The following is a 19701-nucleotide window of genomic DNA, read 5'->3' as shown; positions in this document are numbered from 1 at the left end:
CGCCATCTTTAACTGTTCGGTGTCCGAATCGGAGTAGCTACGCGTACGAAATAAAGTTAATCCCAACTACAAAACATATATTTTTGTGGTAAGAGGGCGCAAAACATCAGTATTTACTGCTATTAATTACTGTACGATTTATAGTTGAAATCTGAGCCTAGATATAAAGTTAGATATAAAGTTAAAATCTCGACAAAGCAATGTAGGAAATACAGAGAAAATAAATCCTTTCTGACATCTAAAATCAGTTTCGATCAAGGTCTCTAAAACGAACAAGAAAAAGAGGATTTTCGGAGGGCAATTACGCTGTGTTTATATAGAATAAGTGATTTATGAGCAATCTAATTTCCTGTTCGTTTAAAACAGTGAAATGTCAGCTGCAAAAGATCGCACCAGAAACAGCACTCTCTCTGCCTGTCATAGACGTTCAGGAAAGGCTGAATGAAGTCATGTCAAGTACAATAATTCGGTGATCAATAATAACAGTTGTAGGACAGTATATAAGGAGGATAAGGATTTTGAAGTTGACTCGAAATCTGATAGGTAACCAGTGCAAGGACTTGAAAGCAGGTGTAATGCATCCCTGATAGGATTCTTGCTGTCATATTCTGAACATATTAAAGATTGCTCAGTGTGGATTTAATTTCCCCAGTGAACAGGATGTGCATTTATTAATTCTAGAAAAAAAGCCTTTCTTGATTTCTCTAGTTCTTAGTTTCTCTAGTTCCCTTTAAAATAAACTATTATTCCACAATGCAGAGTATTACATGGCCAGTATTTACACATGATATTTGTGATTTAAAGAAATTAACACAAGCAGCTTTTGGAGATTTAAGTGTTGGCTGAGTTATTGCAGGATAAAAGACTAGAGATGTTGGCAAGAAGAAGATAATTTGGGGAAAGCTGAGGAATACACTTATAACAAGAACACTTCCTAATGGGGTTAGGCATACTTTTGATGAAGATGATGAAGTTAACAGACTATATGTTTACATAGATACTGAAATAAGGATTGTATTTTAGATTATGTGTAGTTGCTGGCATTGAACTGTGTGTTGGATGCACATGAATTGAAGGAATGGGCAAACATAGCTGATGCGGATCCACAGAGCCAGCATATTAAGATGTTTATAATTAGAGGCAATTTGTTTAAATAACTAGGTATGGATACTGATGTGCAAGAGAGGTGGAAAGGCTGTTTCCTTAAGCCAGCACTATAAAATATTTTATTCTCAGTGAGATGCTGCCATTTCATAGTGGGTTTCTAACACTGTGTATAGTTCCATCCACACAGTGCCTTTACTTCCATTTCTAATCTCTTTATCCAGTACAGAGGATTTGGAGCCTATCCCAGTAAGCAACGGACACAAGGCAGAATACACCCTGGACATAGCGCCAGTCCATCACAGGACAGACAGACACAAACACACACACACCAGGGCCAGTTTTCCCATAAACCAATTAACTTACCAGTATGTTTTGGAGTGCGAGAGGGAGTCATATCACACATATGGAGAAAAACCATGTAACCCAGAGAGAACATGTAAACCCCACACACACAGGATGGCAGGAATTGAACCTAGGACCCCAGTGCTGCAAGATAGCAATGCTAACCACTTCGCCACCATTATAAATGGATGGATATCTTAGTTATCTTTCTAGTTCACAGGTTTGCATGCATAATTTAATTTTGAAAGCCACTGAGACATCAGGTCCTACTGTTGTATTTATGAAAAAGAAACAAACAAAAAACATACTAACAACTGTGCCATCCTACTCCTTAGTTAATACATTTTATTATTCATAAACAGTTAACATTGTTAGCAAAATATTTTGAATTATATTTAACCCTATTTTTTCTTTAGTTTTGTATTTAACTTATTATATGATAGTCAGACTTAATGTATATTTGAACAATGAAAATATATTTTTACAAGATTTTACATTAAGCACTTAAAATTAATATGGTTAATAATAGTAAACTGTAACATGCTGTAACAAGATCGGTTAAACTGCGAAGAAAATGCTTTCAGAGAAAATGTTTCAGGTGTGAAGAACATAGATCTCCAATGCAATTTCAACCAAACCTGTTCCCACACACCCTGCCCCCACTACCATTAGAATATACACAAAGCACTCAAATCTTTCAAGCTAATGATCAGGTGACCCGAGAGAGAGCGAGAGAAACACCAAGGGGTGCGGAACCAGGGAACTATTTACATGGAAAACGGGCGATCTCCCCAGACTGTCCGCCCGTTTCACTGTTACCTGGATACCTCTTTATTTAGAACTCACTAACACTGATTTTTAGTTTAGAAGGATTCAAGTAGGGTTTTAGATGAAAGGCAGCGACCTTAATCAAGCCCAAATCATAATTGAACCCATTCAGAGCCTACATTACATTTTAGCGTTTCATTCTGAGCAGAAGACCCTCACACCTGAAGAAGGGGGAGGTGTCTTTCGCTGGAAATCTCGCCTGCTTCTACTTTACGAGTACAACCCCCTCTCTGCTGGAGTGCTGGCTGTGACGAATTAAACCGGTTTCACAGGTTTCAATCACAGACCATGTGACATGGGAGTCAGGAAACTAACACACAGCGCCACCGGATTTGATAACGCTATAAAAACGCTATAAAATAATGTGACTAGGCACGGAACAAGTTTACAGCACAGTACAATAATAAATGCTGACCATGACTTTAGAAGCATAAATTGCCTTACACTCAATTTAAACACAAGCTGTCTTTAGCCCTCTAAGCTGGTTCATACAGAAATGTAGAGATCCAGGCTCAGAACACACAGCTTCATTAGCGAATACATATGCAGGACAACTAGAGAAGACATTTTAGAGAGGATGGATTTTTAGAAACATCCCATCAGTGACATCACTGAAGTCAACTCCTAGGTACTGTAACTGTCGTGTGGATAGTTTCACAAGAATCAGACAAAGGTTTAAGCATCGCTTGTTCTAGATAAAACTGCAAAAAAAACAACAACCCATAATGTACTTCTTTGCGGCTCTGTTTGCCCAAATCATATATTCACAACGTGAAATCTAGAAAATAATATTACGTAACCAAAATCCGCAATATGGAAACAGAACCTGTGTAATTGTTAATAGATGATGTACTCGTAACATTTTTTCAAGACGAACTACAACATTTAAAAAATGACTTGTATGTACTTGATATCTCTAATCAATCCACGGGTCCCAGCACAAAACGAAACTAAAACGCATACCGTTTCGCGCTTCTTATTAGTTGCTCAAAAGTAATTTGACCGTATGAAATGCATAATATAAACCTAGAAACATATACGTGAGCAGTACTTAAGCACTGTAGTATCGGTGTTAAGACATACCTCTCAAATACTGTAAATCAAGTTAAAAATATCTCAAGACCGATTCTGGTCATAATGAAACCATGTTTCGTGTATGTTTTCTTTAAAGTACCGAGACCAGCCATATACTGTATGTTTATGTTCCAAAATTAATATCGTTTATGGCCTTCACACACGTTGCAGTATGCTCCTATTCTTTTTATGCTCAGCTACTAAGATTTCCCTTCAGTGGTAAAATTCCATATAAATATTCAATACTTAAACGGGCACAGTTAAGACATTAAATATACATATACATACTGTATACAGTACAGTTTGCATACGGTAATATGTTTATGTTCCTAAATCAATCTCTTTTATGAGCATGTGAAAGGCATGGTGAATCAATTCTCAAAAATTACTGTACTTTGCATGATTGGAAACAAATGCGTAATTGCGAAATGCTGTGGTGTTACTTTTACAAAGATGGTCAATGAAAAAAAGAACGTGGACAAAGGCAATACTTTGTTTACAGCTTGTCCAAGGTCATTCATTATTAATACTATTAGTAATATCTTCGTTAAAGACTGATGGCGACAGCTCAAACATGAGAGGTTGAGCTTTATTAGCTCCACCTTGCGGAAATTCCGGATACTATTATTTTGCTTGTCGTATTATAGGAGAATTTACAGTAACTCGCGGTATTTACCGGTAGCTTGCGGTAGACTGCGTACAGCGTCTGCAAAATAATGCGGTATCGCCCGCGCATTTTGAATGGCTGCATCTGTATCTCCATCCTAAGAAATCAATACAACTCAGAATTAAATCTCCCTTCCTACAACATGATTGCCCAAGACCAAATGGGAATCAGTCTTCCTATAAGGATTTTTTTATTTGAAGTTAAAAATGTCTGTATTTACACAATACATAAAATCATAATGTTCTAAAAAGGAATCCAAATTCTCTCAACGATGAGGTTCAGAATACTTAACCTTTTCTCCTAGAATGATCAGAACACGATCCATGTCACAAGCTTAAAGTAAGAGAGGGAGATGGTGTTCCTATTATTTTCTGAGTCTTATCCTCTATTACTCTGTCCTTCTTATGTTTCTCTCTGTCCTCCTTGTCTTATGATAAACAACTCAGCACTCAGAGAATTATATGCCACCATTAACAGCTGCCTACCCCGATGCTATATCTATTGTTGCGGGGGACTTTGATCAGGCCAACCCGCGGAAAGTTGTTCCGAAATATTACCAGCATGTCTCCTGCCCAAGAAGGGGTGGGAATACTCTTGGTCACAGCTATACAACTATCAAAGACGCCACCTGTCCCTCGTTGGACAGTCTGATCTGACTTGTTGTGCTTCTCCTGCCGGCTTACAAGCAGAAACTGAAGTGGGAGAATGTGTCAACAAGAGCAGTACAACACTGGACGAAGGAGAGAGGTGAAGTCCTGCAGGACTGCCTTGAATCTGTGGAGTGGGCCGTGTTTAAAAGTTAATCAGAAAACCTGCACCAATACACTACAATCGTCACCGATTTTATTGAGAAATGCATGGATGACTGTTTGCCTACAAAGACAGTTTGTTTTTTTGTTAACCAGAAGCCATGGTTCAATAGCGATATTCATAGTAAGCTGTGGGCATAATCGAAGGCCTTTAAATCTGGCAATCTGGACCTTTATAAGAAGGCAAGATATGACCTTTGGAGAGCTGTCAGGGACAATATCGTTATAACTAGAAATACAAGCTGCATCTTCCGATGTGCGCCAAATGTGGGGGGGTATTCAGACAATTGCAAACTATAAAGCTAAAATAAGCAGTGTTACATCCACTATTACAGATTTCTCTCTGTTGGATGAGTTGAGTGCCTATAGGCTTGGTTTGAGAAGGGAATCATGGAACCGTCGGTGCCAGTGTTCCTAGCCACTGATGATACAGCTGTATATGTCACAGAGGCTGATACCAGAGCAACTTTCAACATACGAATGGTGACTCCCCCAGGCAGCATTCGTGGATGGGTCCTTAAGTCCTGTGCAGACCAATTGGCCATGGTTTTTATAGATTTTTAATCTTTCAGTTTTTCAATCTTTCGTTCCTTTGTGTTTTAAAAAAACACTATTATACCATACTGCAACATATTTTAAAGCCCAGTCGTACCTGAGTGCTTAGACCCCCTGCAGTATGCATACCGGCATAACAGGTCCACTGACGATGCTATTTTCGTGGCTCTTCACACTGTCTTGGCTCATTTGGATGATAAAGACACATATGTCAGAATGCTGTTCATTGACTAGCATTCTAATTATTGATAATTCAAATTCTCATTGAATAGCTATAGTATAGCCTTTAATACTATAGTTCCATCCAGACTAGTTAGCAAACTTAAAGACCTAGGCGTCAGCACCTCTCTATGCAACCTCTCTATACAACAGAGTGTAAGGATCGATGGAAAGCTTTCTTCCATGCTGACCATCAATATTGGTGCCCCTCAGGGTTGTGTGCTTAGCCCCTTGCTGTTTTCCTCATTTACCCATGGTTGTGTGGGCAAACATAGCTCAATTCCATCTCCCACTATGCTGGTGACATTACCATAACTGGCCAAATCACCAGTAATGATGAGATGACCTGCAGGGATGAGTTCGGGAACCTAGTGGAGTGGTGCCTTGACAGTAATTTTACCCTTAATGACAGCAAAACCAAAGAGCTGGTTATCAATTTTAGAAAGCAGGGTGGGGACGACACCCCTATTCACATCAATGGGATGGCTGTAGAGATGCTTAGCAGCTTCATGTTCCTGGGCACCTTCATTGCTAATCTTTAAAGTGGTCCCAGCATATAACTGGAGCTACAAAGAAAGCACCACAGCATCTTTACTTCCTCAGAAAGTTGAAAAAAGTTGGTCTTTCTTCAACTAATCTTACTACTTTTTACAGGTGTGCTATTGAAAGTGTGCTCACGTGTGGTATTTACAGTGTGGTTTGGCAGCAGCTCGTTGTCTGACCGAAAGGCACTAAAGGGGGAAATCAGGTCAGCCCAGCCCATTATTGGAATACAGCTTCCCCCTTTGTTTTTTCTACAACTCACTTTCTCAGGAAAGCTGGAAATATTACTAAGGATACCAATCATCCCGGGTTTTCTCAGTTTCCTCTCCCATTCCCTCTGGTAAGGGTTATAGGAGCATAAAGGCACGAACTTCCACATTCAGAGAGAGTGTCTACCACAGATTACTGAACTCAACCCCTACCATTGACTCACACTGAGGTGTTTTTTTTCTTCTTTTATTCTCACACTGCTTGTCTGACTTTTTTTAAAGTTGTATGTTATTGTTGCTGCTGCTGTTTTTGTGTTGGTGTTTCCTTAATGTCTTTGTATCGGAGCATACATGCAAATAATAACCTGCACTCTTTGTCTTTTCTAATGTGTTCTGTTATGAGGTGTTGTATTGACCATCTGTGTTTAACTGCCTCTTATCCCACCTGCAGCAAACAAACACCTCGGATGATGCCCATTATATTTGGTTTTCTGAGTAACGCCTTGAATATTGGAATAAGAATGTGAATTGCAACTGATGCACTCCGATAGCAACATTTATAACTAAAAAATAGATGCAACATGAACACAATAGGGCTGGTCTGGAGAAAACCTGCGTCAGTGTTATTACTGGCTTTTCTGTTGTGTTTTTGCAGCACGTGTTGCGGTGGTAAAGTCTAGAGACATGCACTGGTCCCTCCTAGCACAGAGAGACCAGCGGGATATCAGCTTCAGTTCTCTGCGGATGCTAATTGTTGCAGATGGAGCCAACCCCTGTAAGTAACATGCAAACTACACACACTCCTTTGTTGTTGGTCATTAACTGTTTCCAAAGAGGGATGCATCTGCACTACCATCACAGATTCTTCTGTGGGCTTGGCTGTTTTCAGTGATTTGCACAAATATTCCCCCAATACAATGAACATTTATTTATATAGAGTTTTTTTTATTAAATGTATGCAGTGAAGAAATAGGAAATTTCATATATTGTGTTATTTGTCTTAGGAGGTGTACAGAGCACAATATAATTTAAAACTGTTTTGTTTTAAGAAAGGCATCTGTCAGTAAGCTCCCAGTGGATGATTCCTGAATAGCTCAACCAGTAAACCAAATCTTTTTCAGAAGGCACATTGAGCTCTGAGGTCTGGATGTAGCAGCATCTTGCGTGGGTTATGTGTGTAACCATCTAAAATAAACTGAGCATTGCCAGGATAAGGCTGGGATTAGCTGGCCAGGGTCTTCTCAGCTTTCAGTGCAAATCTGACTCTTGGGACTTTTGAGCCAGCCAAAGGCTTGCATGACAGTGAAGACACTCTGTTCCTTCAGTCAGTGCTAACTAACATGTCAGGAGACAGGACATAGCATGTAGCTGTGTGTCACGCAGAGAATGTGTCTCAGTCTCTTCCAAGCAGGTACAGTGTTCTTTGTCACAAAGTCTTCAAAAAGCAACTTTTAAACTCCAGTTATTTGTGTTTTCAGGGTCAATATCATCTTGCGATGCCTTCTTGAATGTTTTCCAAGTACGGGGTCTGCGGCCTGAGGTGATCTGCCCGTGTGCTAGCTCTTCCGAGGCCATGACTGTTGCCATCCGCAGGTAGTACACCACAACTAGAAAGCGCATTGATAAAATAAGGCTTCTGTTTCAATGCATTGTGTTCTTTAGGAACTTTTGTAGTGAATTGCAGACACATTTGGATGCACTATACATCAACAGCTACTTTTCCAAAGCCACTCAGACTTAGACTTCAGTTTTATGTTTCATCCAAAAACCAAAGCACAATAAAATTGAGTCATAGCTGTGGCAAAGGCAGATTTTGAACTTGAAATCTTCTGTTTAAAAAGCCTTGACCTAAGTGCACCCAATTTTCCCAAACACAAATATGTGCACCAACATGATTCAGTACTGCAGAAAGTACTACAAAATTTAGCATCAAGATAGATCTACATTTAATGTATTTTCATGTCTTAAAACATGTGAAAATTGTTCTGTCATATGTGATGTTTTTTTGTAATGAAGTCTTTAGAATTTAAGAGTGAGCAACTAATTTCAGTGGTCAGAGTTCTCATTATGGTTTTGTCACTTGAAGAACTTTGTTGTAATGATCAACACTTAAAAGAGAGCAGATCCTAGACATTAGTAACCAACTTCATGTTGTGTATGATGCAGACCTCCGGAGATGGGTGTTCCCCCTCCGGGGAAGGCAGTGCTGTCCATGAACGGGCTGAGCCACGGTGTGATCCGTGTGGATACTGAGGAGAAGCTCTCTGTGTTAACAGTGCAGGATGTGGGCCAAGTCATGCCAGGAGGTTTGTCATTCTCTTTTCCCTACTCTGGCTTTGACATCTGAGAGAAGCATGAGTTCACACTAGGGTACGATAAATAACCGTACTATGTTTCTGTTGATGTCATCCATCATGTAGAACATGCATTAGAAATACCATCAACTATTCACTGATCCTGAGTACATAACTATCTCAGGGGAATAGCAGTTATTTTCCCTGGCGGACCATTTTTTACACTGACTCTGGGATATTATTGCCTAAGTAGATTCCTTGATTCACCTCCTTTTATTTTCTAACATAAATTGTATGGGTCAGTACTTTTTTTAAGGCTGTAAAAGAGAACACAAAGCCACAAAGCGGGCATGTGATAAGAATGTGTAGTCCTTGAGCTGTGATGATATATTGATCCAAACCCTCCAAAAATTGGGAATAAGGGTGATAATGCAACTTTCCTGAAAAAAAAAGACTAGTGATTCCAATGTTGTAGGAGAGGTGAATCAATATGTGGGTCAGTGAAAATAATCTTGTACATAGTGATTGCCTTGACTTGAGTGTGGTCTCTCTGGGTCTCCAGCACTGGTGTGTGTGGTGAAGGTAGACGGGACACCCTACCTGTGCTGCACTGATGAGGTGGGAGAGATCTGTGTGAGCTCCAGTAGCACTGGAATTGCCTACTATGGCCTGCCTGGCATCACGAAGAATGTCTTTGAGGTCTGTATTTGCTGGAGTGCTTTACATTAGGAAATAACTGATATTACAGAGCCTTACCTGGGGTGAATCCAAGGGTGTCCACAGAGTGTTTTAGACATAACTCCCAGTCAAATCACTTTTTTATACGAATAAAGGATCTCTACCCTCCTCTGATTTTCCAAACAATCTTTGAAATTCAATTTTAATATGATTTTGTCAGCCTTCCTCTCAGACCATTCTATTAAAACAATCTACAGATACAGCCATTCAAAACAAGCAAGGTACGCTGCGGTAAAACGTGGTGGGCGTGTCGCATCACAATGCGTCATAACGTGTCATACTGCAGTTATGATAATAGTATCTGGAATCACCGCCAGGTGGAGCTAATAAAGCTTAACGTCTCATGTACAGCATTTGAGCTGTCACCAGAAAACGTCCGGTTTCGAATCCCGATCACTGCTGAGGGACAATCTTTATCCAATTAAGAATTTAAGTTGTATACTCTTAAGACTTTTAATTTTAAACTGTGTATTACAGCATGTTAATCATTAAACATTAAAAAGTTGCTATATTTTATAAAAGCAAGTTGGACAAAAGTACACAACCTTCCACCTTCATCATTAATATTTTAATTATGCATAAATATTTTATGTATCAAAGTCTTTGTCTTGGTAATTTACATGGGTTCTGGCTTTAATGTGCTTGTTCTAACATTATTAAGCTTATATTCTGTACTTCATTAAAAGTTATAAAATGTAATTCTTTTCCAAGAATACGTACAGTAGTGAGAACACCACTTGCTGTTATTGTAAAAAGATACAGTAAATGTGATGTAAAATCACTTGATCGCTAAATTAATATGGTATTGTGTAACTAAGCAGCTAAAATATCACAAGTGGACGTTTTGGAAACATTTTGACGTGTTTCTTTTTTAAAAAATCTTCTATTGTTCTTGTAGTGGTAATGAGCACTGTAATGTAGGGAGCTGCACCCAGGCGGTTCAAAGCACAATCGGAGCATTACTTTCAGTTTGGTTCTCATATAGCTGAATGCATAAAAATGGTCCACTATTATAGCTTGTTGTTGGCTCTGGCATGAATTTGTGTATCTAGATAAATTAAGTGATGATATTGTGATTAAGGAATTCTTCGCTAAATTCTTTAAGTTAAACAAAGGATGGAAGAAGGGTTATTTTTACAGTTGGTACTCTGAGATTCTGATTTAATTTCCCTCATTTAGCTGAAACGGATAAAGAAATCATGCAGTAGTTATATGTATTGGAAGGCGCTCTGTTTTATTAACAGACACTCCAACTCAAACCTGCTGTACAGTGATATACAGTAGATGTGGGTAATGTTATCCCCATTAAACAATGTGCTTATTGCACAAATCCTGCTAAACAAAAAGCATTGCAGAAGGTGATAAACTGTACATTATTTACTGAAGCACAGCTGAGTTCAAAGAAGGAAGTAAAGTTAGCTTGAAGTTCGAAAATGATTTTTCACGCCTGTAGTGTTTTCACTAAACCTCCTAGAGTTACGAAAACACTTGCTGTGTGTACAAAGTACATTGTGAATGTTTTCACAGCCCTCACTATGTCGTTTTTACTCCATTTCTTTGACCATGCATGAATATTCTTATGTCCATATTTTCGCAATGGAACACAGAAAGGCTTCAAACCAAATACATTTTAAAGGCCTCTACTTGTGAAAATTTCAGTGAGCTAATTCTCTTTTTGTAAACCTCCGGTTTTTCATCGATGCGTAATTACGCACTAAATGGAACCCTGGGGGACTGATGTGTAAACACATTAACAACACGAGAAATACTGCTCAATACGGATTCGTGTGAAAAACCTGTATATCACCATAGGAAGCAGAACAGCGCAGTCTCCGCTTACCCAGACTGTAAGCACGGGAATTAAGCTTTGATTTCTGAAACCCTTTCTTTATGTCCTGTTTTCATTCAGGTAAAGGTCAACTATATACACAATACAGCAGGAAAATTCCTATTCTTTACTCAGCAGCTTGTTAAAAACAGCACCCATGATGCTCAAACCGATTTTTTACACAGAAGACTGACACAGCTTTGCGTTGTGAATCTCTTTTTCTCGTGCTTTTATTTAATGTGGCACTATGCACTGTGATAGGGGTATGCTGTTCACAAGCCAATAGCATTTAAACCACAGTACCCACAACGCTGCAAGTAAGTGTTTACACACTAAGCAGGTCCTCTGACCTTTCCAAGCCTTGCTTTGGGCTGCAAAACCTCTTTTAGCTCTTTTTTAAATTATTTTTTTCAATATGGCACCATTAGACATGCAATACACTGGGATAATGGGGTCTTCTTCATGACTCAATAACGTTTTAAGCACAACACCCACAGTGCTGCAACTAAGTGTCTCACACAAGACAGGTCCTCTTACCTTTCCCAGCTTTGTTTTGGCTTGTGAAACTGTTTATTTTTTATGATTTTCTGAAGATAACACTACACTAGAATAGGTAATACACTGGAATAGGGTGTCTTCCTAATGACTCAATAGCTTTTTAAGCATAACATTCACCATGCACCATTAGAAGGGTTACAAACAACAGGAGGCCATTCACTGAATCTAGCTGATAGTAGTTAATAATATAATAATATATTAATCTGAGGACCTTATCCTGATTTTTTTAAAGAAGCCCAAGTAAAATGATAAAAAACACAGTTGGACAGTTGTTGAAGTTGACCCACAACCGGCTAAAGAACTACCCTTTGGTGTCTGTATTAAACCTAGTTCACTCACTAGTTTCAACTAAGTGTAAAGTGCTACGAGGAGGAATGCAGCTACTCTCACATTTGTATGAAAGCCATAGTTCTTAAAATCTTTTAAATCATGGGTGCTCCTATAGTTGAGAGGTCTGCATAAAGGACCTAAAGAATCTAAAAGCTTCGCAGCTCAAGTACAAAGTATCCATAGATTTTACCAAAGCTACTGTATTTGAATCAAATGGCTTTTTTCTTCCTTTTTAGGAACATATTTATAGCAAACAAAAGCCTAGGGACGTTTTTTTACAGCAAGAAATTATGTTCTGTCTGTACAACTGAAACACATTTTAGAGTACTTTCACAATGCTTTTCTGTTTTAATTAATCCAAACATTTCTGGCTCCAGCATGCCAAACAACATGGTCTTTAATCATCCTTGAAGACATGGTGTTCCCCCCTTTGTTTTAATATTACTGGATCAACACTGAATTGCATACATATTTTATCATCAAATCTGTCACATTTGTTTCTATCGTTGCAGTGGTTGTGCATGCATGTAATAAGGAATACAACAATTAAAAAAAGATTTGATTTATCGATAAACACTTCTGTGTTTCCTTTTTGTATTGCTGTTGGATTCCTTTTCCCTAGTTTACATAACCAATTCTCCTGCAGATAAACCTATAGTCCTTCCACTGAACTGTTTCTTTAAAGTCTATCACTACATATCCTGCTTGCAAAACCTACCACTGTGACATTGTGCATACCATACCCTCATCAGACCAGGGTTTGCAAAATGTACATACCCAGGTATCTGAAAAAATAGCCATGTATCTGAAAGAAAGGCTTCAAATATCAAAGCAAGGTTGTGTTGAGTCAGTGGGCATGCCTAGTGTGTAAAACCCTTGGTTACAGCATAATGAGTATGGTTGTGCAAAACCTATTGACTTGTGAATAGCACCACCATGTCCCCATGTACTGCCTGTCTAATGGTGCCGTATTGCTGGTTGCCTTATGTTAAAAGGGAAATACAGAGGGAGTTTCAGAAATTAAACAGGGGTCTGGAACACCTTGTCTCTAAAATAGACGTTTAATAAACAGTTTGAAATTATTTGTTGTTATTAATAAATGACAGCTTCTAACATGTGATATTTTGAAATATAAAAAATGTTGATATAGTGTTCATAATATTTGCTATTTTAGTTTTTCAAAGTAATGTTTATTTGTTAAAAGAAAAGCAGATTTAAACATGCACAGTAAAGAGATTAAATGATTAAATCCTTTCAATACCAACCAATGCAACACGTGTGCTCCTGTCTGTCATTTTTAACGGCCAATCACGTACCACGGTATAATGGGTTTGTACCGCACATTTTGAATGGCTGCATCTGTATAAAGCATACAGGGGTAATGCACAATTTTAGGACACCCTTACATTGTTTTCAAAGTCTGCCTTTGCCTACTGTATATATATGGTTCCACAACAAACAACATAAGCAGCAATGTCTTTCATTTTCCATGTTTTAAAAATAAACAAGATATTAGTTCTGTGGTACATACATTAACTAAATCAAAACAGAAGCTGACTAAATGTTAAAGTGATATACTGTATAAATGTTGAGTGATTAACATGATTGAACCTCATGAATTGTGCTGCATCACTTCACTGTAGTATTTTCCCTTTGAAAATTTCACACTTGCATCTTTTTGCATTGAGCCATTATTATTATTATTCAAATCAATTTTTGTGCTCTTCCAGACCATTCCTGTGACAAATGAAGGGATGCCCATCAGTGACAGGCCGTTCACTCGCACCTCACTACTGGGCTTTGTGGGACCGGTGAGTGATGACATGACAGTACCAGCTATGTCATGTTCCATGGGAACTGTTAAACCAATTGATCAGTATTAACTTTCAAAACAACTAGAAACATATGCTGCTTGAAGTACTGTTACTTCCAGAAATGAGTAATTCAGTAAAAGTTTCCATTTGAGAAAACAGCTCAGGTAAAAGTACAAAAGTGTATTCTCTAACTGGTACTTTGGTAGTATTAGAAAGTAAAAAGTAGTCATCCTTTCTGACATTACCATGACTTTATTTACACACTTTTTTTCACTAATTTTTCCAACCTATTACAATTAACAAATCTGATGTTGCCAAACCAACAAGTGAAACAGTATGTTAAGTCACTTTCAGTAAATAACATATAGAAAAGTATGAAAATAGTTCTATCTTGAAATGAGTTTCCTAAGCAATAAAGACCCCATGTTGGTCTTTTAGAAATGGTCTCACAGCACAACAGGTCTATGAGTCTGGTCACACATAATTTTTGACAGTTTCTATAGTCTTACATTAACAGGACTCATTACACCATTTATTAACATCATTTAGAATGGGCCCATGGTTTTCTGGGTATTTTAATAAGATGACCAGGGCTGTGTTATCAACAAACGTATTGAGATGCCATTCAGGTAGGCAGCTGGGTCAGAATACGTAGGCTGCAAAGGAACAAGTAAAGGTTTATTCCTTTGGTCACCCGTGACCCAAAGAAGGCTCCACAGCTGAAATGTTGTGTTTCTTTTCTTCTCTTTTCAGAATGGAATAAACCTTTATTTGTTCCTTATTGAGATGTGTGTGTGTTTGCTCTTACACTTATTAGTGTACGAAATGTAAAGTAGTGTTGACAAGGCACAGCACTGTGGTGATCCAATGGAAGTGTCACACCTGTTTAGACCTGTATGTTAAGAAGTCTAGGACCAATTGTATTAAGTTATGGTTTAAATTGAAATTCTTTGAGAGCTTCTGTGTAAATTGAGATTTTTTTGTGAGATGGTGGTTGTTAGCCTGGCAATTTTTGGAATGCGAATAGTAGATTTTGTTTTACAAAAAGAGAATGATTTGCAAAATAAGGACATCAGAAAACACAAGTTAAAAACTTAACATAAATAATCTGCACAAAATTGTAGGAACCTTTCCATACTCCTTGTCCAGATCTGCACCTTTTCTTACATTAATTAACCTAAACTTTCTACACTCCTCTGTTGTTGTAGATTGTTGTTGAAGATTTTAATTCAAAACAGGTATAAAACACATTTAAATTAATTGCATCTATTGAAATATAGCAGACTAAATTAAACCAAAGAAAGAACAAATTGCACATCCCTCCATGTTTCTTTAAATTTGTTGGTGAGTAGATGCAGCCTGAGACTTCCTCTACTCACACTCATTGCACTAATAAACAGGGGTATATTGCACCCTGTGGACATAAATTCCCCAACTTTAATTTAAATGCACCATATAAAATGACAAATTTCTAGCAAATCATTGCTCTGTATTACATAAAGGCATATATTATTATTGTATTTCATAACTGTATTTATAATAACTTTATATATATATTTATATTTACTTTATTGTTTTGCTGTTTTGTATGTATAAGTCTTTTTTTTCCAATTTTCTATGCTCCTACTTTATGTCCTCTCAACGCCTAACAAAGTTCAGACGTGAAGAAGCACAGACTACATTTAGATATGTTTAAAAATAGCTAATTTTACTCTGTACCGTATAGGATTTCCCTGTTAATCATATGTGCAGTATTTAATTAAACTTTATGTGGTACTGAAGTAGAATAATAATTTAAAATGTACGAAGAAGTTCAATTTAAGTACTTTAGGGTTGCTTTCTCCTTCGCGTGCATTACACGTATGTAATACACCATGTTAAAATTGTTTAAAAATTTAAGTTAAATATGTAAATGAATGAAAAAACTCAAAAACACACAATTGTTAATTTTCAAATTCTGAGTGTCTCTAAAATGTTTCAAACATGATTAGTTATTTAAATAAAATTTAAGTGCTCAACTTATCTGTTCATTACAGCATTTTTTATACTTGAAAATGTGAATGTAGATGTGAAAATGCATTGTCATGCCACTCAGAAATTTGCTTGGTTCCTATAAGATAATTGAGGTAAGGATTTTATTTGCCTATTTCATGAAAGATTGCAATGCATTCATGAAAGACTGCAACACAATTTTCAACAATGTACCAGTGGAGCTTGTACCCTACTCTACGAAGACAATTGTGTAGAATTCTCATCATTTGCAATTTCCTGGTTTTATTTCAGTCAGCAGGAGTCTGGGGACTGTTTACTGTTTCACTTATTGTCATCAAATCCATAACAATGAATTCACTATGACAGGTATGCCAGCAAAAACAAGAAAGCACAGTGGGATAAGATCCAGGTACCTCCAAGAGGTTTACTGCACAGTGCATTGGGACCCTGCATTCAAGTTAGTTATCACTTCGGAAAAGTATGAGATTACTGTTGTTTTAGTCAGTCTACCAGTTAATTATCTGATTGCTGTCAAAGTGAAATGCTTTAAATCAAAACTCAACAGTCATTTGTACATAATTAATTTTGCATTTTGATTCACCAATAGGTGGGGGTGGCAGGTGTAATTCTGGACATTTGAATGTTTCTCTCTTTCTGTCTGTCTCTGTCTGTGTCTGTGTAGGACAACCTAGTCTTTGTTGTGGGGAAGATGGATGGTCTGATGGTAGTCAGTGGGCGGAGGCATAATGCTGATGATATTGTTGCCACAGCCCTGGCAGTGGAGCCAATGAAGTTTGTTTACAGAGGAAGGTGAGGAATACATTATTAATATGGAATCATGTAACAAAAAAATAATTGGTAGCTGAAAATAAAAGTAGTTTCTGAATGCCATTAATTATATGAATGTATGGATCTAAATAATAGTGTGTTTATATACCTGGAACAATATTCCACTTTCTTTATAAACATCTGCATTGATTTATTTGACTTGTTCACTTGTATTTATTTTGGAAAAAAATTGAAATGTCTGTTTTAACAACATTACCAAAGGATGCTTTAGTACAGTACCAAAGTGCTTGCCTATCACCAAGAATATGCCTGGTTTGATACCGAGTTAAGGTACAAGCAAATAATATATACAGATGCAGCCATTCAAAATGCACGGTACAAACCCGTACCACACGCAGCTACCCACAAGCCACTGCGTTGTACCACGGTATGTGATTGGCTGGCCAAAATGACCGACAGAGGCACTCGTGGTACATTGATTATTAGTGAAAAGATTTAATCATTTAATCTCTTTACTGTGCATGTTTTAATCCACCTAGTATTGAATTTTTATATGGAATTTTACAACTAAAGGGACATTTTAGTAAGTGAACATAAAAAGAGTAGCATATCGCTTCTGACGATCATAAACTATATTAATTTAGGAACATAGACATATTATGTAAACTGTATATGGCTGGTACTGGTAGTTAAAAGAAAAAATACACACCAGTATTCCACTTTCTTCCTAAACATTTTAAACATCAAAGTATTACATATGGCTATTTCGGAAACGTTTTTACTTGCTCCTTCTTACCATATTAAGGTTATGTACTTTGTGAAAAGTCATAATGTTTTAATCTTTTCTACGAATGCGCTCGTTATCGCAGTAAACATAAGTATACTTTTAGAATTTGATTAATAGGGAATATAATATGGAATCACGTATCTAAAGAAATTAATAATGATATAATTATATTAATGTACTGTAGCTCAAATAGTACTATAATACACTTTCTATAGATATGTGTGCCTTTACGCAACGCAGAAACATAGCCACAAGTAACATTAGGTAGCAAAGAGGACATTAGCTAGCCAATATGATAAATACAGGGGAAAAAAGCTATTTGGAAAAAAAGACCTGCTGATCTGTTCTATCTATTCTATCTATTCTATCTGTTCTATATGTGTGCTTAAAATGTGCTTAAAATTGATTCCGGATACTTTTATCATAACTGCAGTATTATGAGGTATATGCAGTATTTTATGGTATGGCGCGTTATGACTCATTGTGATGCCACACGCCCCCCGCGTTTTACCGCAGCATACCCTGCTCGTTGCGAATGGCTGATTCTGTACGTTATATTTAAATTTTTATTATTTTTATAAATCACAACATTGTATTGTGTATTATATACAATATTGTATTGTATTAATGTATACACAATAACATTTAATGTTACATATAAAATTATATTAATAAATTAATAACATTAATGTACATGAATACTGTCAAAAGCGTAAGTTAAAAACAGTTTACTGGTTTACAACAAGCCTTAAAATGAAATTGCATATACATTTAATAATTATAATTAGAATAACACAGTGGTATTAAAAAGACCACTGAAACAAAAATGAAAAAATGAGACAAGGCTGGGACCCCCTGAGAAAGAAAAACTGCAAAAAACTGGAGGAGGTAGCTAAAAAGTAAAAACAACCAAAGTATAATAATGTCTCTGAACATTATTACAAATATTAATTTATGAATAATAAATAATAATTTCAAACTGCTTAAATTTTGTTGAGGGTGATTTGTCATTGTTTTCACAACCTTCACTTTCTTAACTCCTATTTTTGCGACATGATGTCCTAACTTTGCAAGCCAATACACTGAGCCTTCAAACCACAGGCACTTTAAAAATTTTTATTTGTGAAAACTTTTATTTAAACAACATCTAGTACCTGGTTGCTAGGTGTTTTTAGAAACCTTAGTTTTTTATGCATAATTACGCACAGGCTTGAATAAAGTAGATCTGTAATGTAAGCACGTTCATAATGTGAGAATTACTATTCAAAACAATGTGTGCGAAACACCTGACCATATAAAGCAGAATAACATAAGCACAAACTCAAAATCCTTTACAATTATGCATTTTCTGTGAGTATTGGGTTCAGCCTGTCTTTAATTGGGAAACTCTGTATTTTGTCTTTTTACTCGGATAAGAACAAACTACATATGCAATTGTTTTGCAATTGATGACAGAAAGAACTATGTTCTGTGCTCAATAGCTTTTTCTCCGCAGCACACATTATGTAAATGTTTACGTATCAGTTGAAGCGTTATGAATTCTTTCAAATACCCCACCAATACTACTGTTGGCCATACCTCTACCTTAACAAAGCCAGTTATTAAATGAGACTGTAAATGCACAGTATGTAGTAGCACTTTCACATTCCCTATCTCTGCCTTGCAATAACACACTGAAGTCACAAGATGACTAGTCATTTTAAATAAAAGCCCTTCTAAAAAGAATGTTTTCAGTCTAGATTTGAAAATGCTCACGGAAGGTGACTTTCTGATATCCTTAGGTAAACCCAGAGAGTAAAGAAACCTGCTATCAATAAAATATCTGCCTTGCAACATTTCTCAAACTGCTCTGCACACAGTGTAAAATCCTCTAACCTGAATGCCATGACAGACACACTATCAATTACCCCTACGCAGCATGCGTAATACAAAGGACCACTAAAAATTAAATCTAAAACAAGCCCAAGTGAACGTTCATCAAGGAAGAAAATACCAGTTCCATAAAATAGATCAAAGATCCTGGACCAGCCCCCAAATACTGTATGTTATATTCCCACTACAGTTACAGCAAGGTGAAAGTGGAGAGCAACATAAAAGCTCTATATAACGAACACGTAGACACAAACTGAATAACTCTAAGCAAACTGTAAGGAAACTGAAATGGATCTAGCTGGTCCTACAGTTCAGCCACAAACTCATTTTTCACAATCTGTTCAAA

At 37.0% G+C, this 19701-nt stretch overlaps 1 protein-coding gene and 1 long non-coding RNA gene across 8 annotated transcripts in view; one reads left to right on the top strand and one right to left on the bottom strand.

Annotated features, from left to right (window-relative positions):
• LOC148648890 (uncharacterized) overlaps positions 1–19701 on the bottom strand; it is a 314784-nt gene that overhangs the window by 49492 nt on the left and 245591 nt on the right. The window lies entirely within an intron of this gene.
• Positions 1–19701, top strand: part of LOC148648895 (disco-interacting protein 2 homolog A) — a 306696-nt gene that overhangs the window by 209948 nt on the left and 77047 nt on the right. For all 7 annotated transcript variants that reach the window (XR_015926561.1, XM_088607241.1, XM_088607240.1 and 4 more), the window contains 6 exons: positions 7009–7128; positions 7832–7946; positions 8520–8659; positions 9210–9346; positions 13832–13912; positions 16590–16717. Coding sequence is in view for 6 of the 7 variants with exons in the window: in XM_088607241.1 (XP_088463367.1) it covers positions 7009–7128; positions 7832–7946; positions 8520–8659; positions 9210–9346; positions 13832–13912; positions 16590–16717 (721 nt within the window). In the remaining variant the exon portion in view is untranslated. The remainder of the gene's footprint in view (positions 1–7008; positions 7129–7831; positions 7947–8519; positions 8660–9209; positions 9347–13831; positions 13913–16589; positions 16718–19701) is intronic.

This window comes from Lepisosteus platostomus, chromosome 14 (assembly GCF_059453375.1).
Source record: "Lepisosteus platostomus isolate fLepPlt1 chromosome 14, fLepPlt1.hap1, whole genome shotgun sequence".
NCBI classification, from domain to species: domain Eukaryota; kingdom Metazoa; phylum Chordata; class Actinopteri; order Semionotiformes; family Lepisosteidae; genus Lepisosteus; species Lepisosteus platostomus.
The sequence above is the reverse complement of the archived record's forward strand: the minus strand, read 5'-3'. Positions and strand labels throughout refer to the sequence as shown.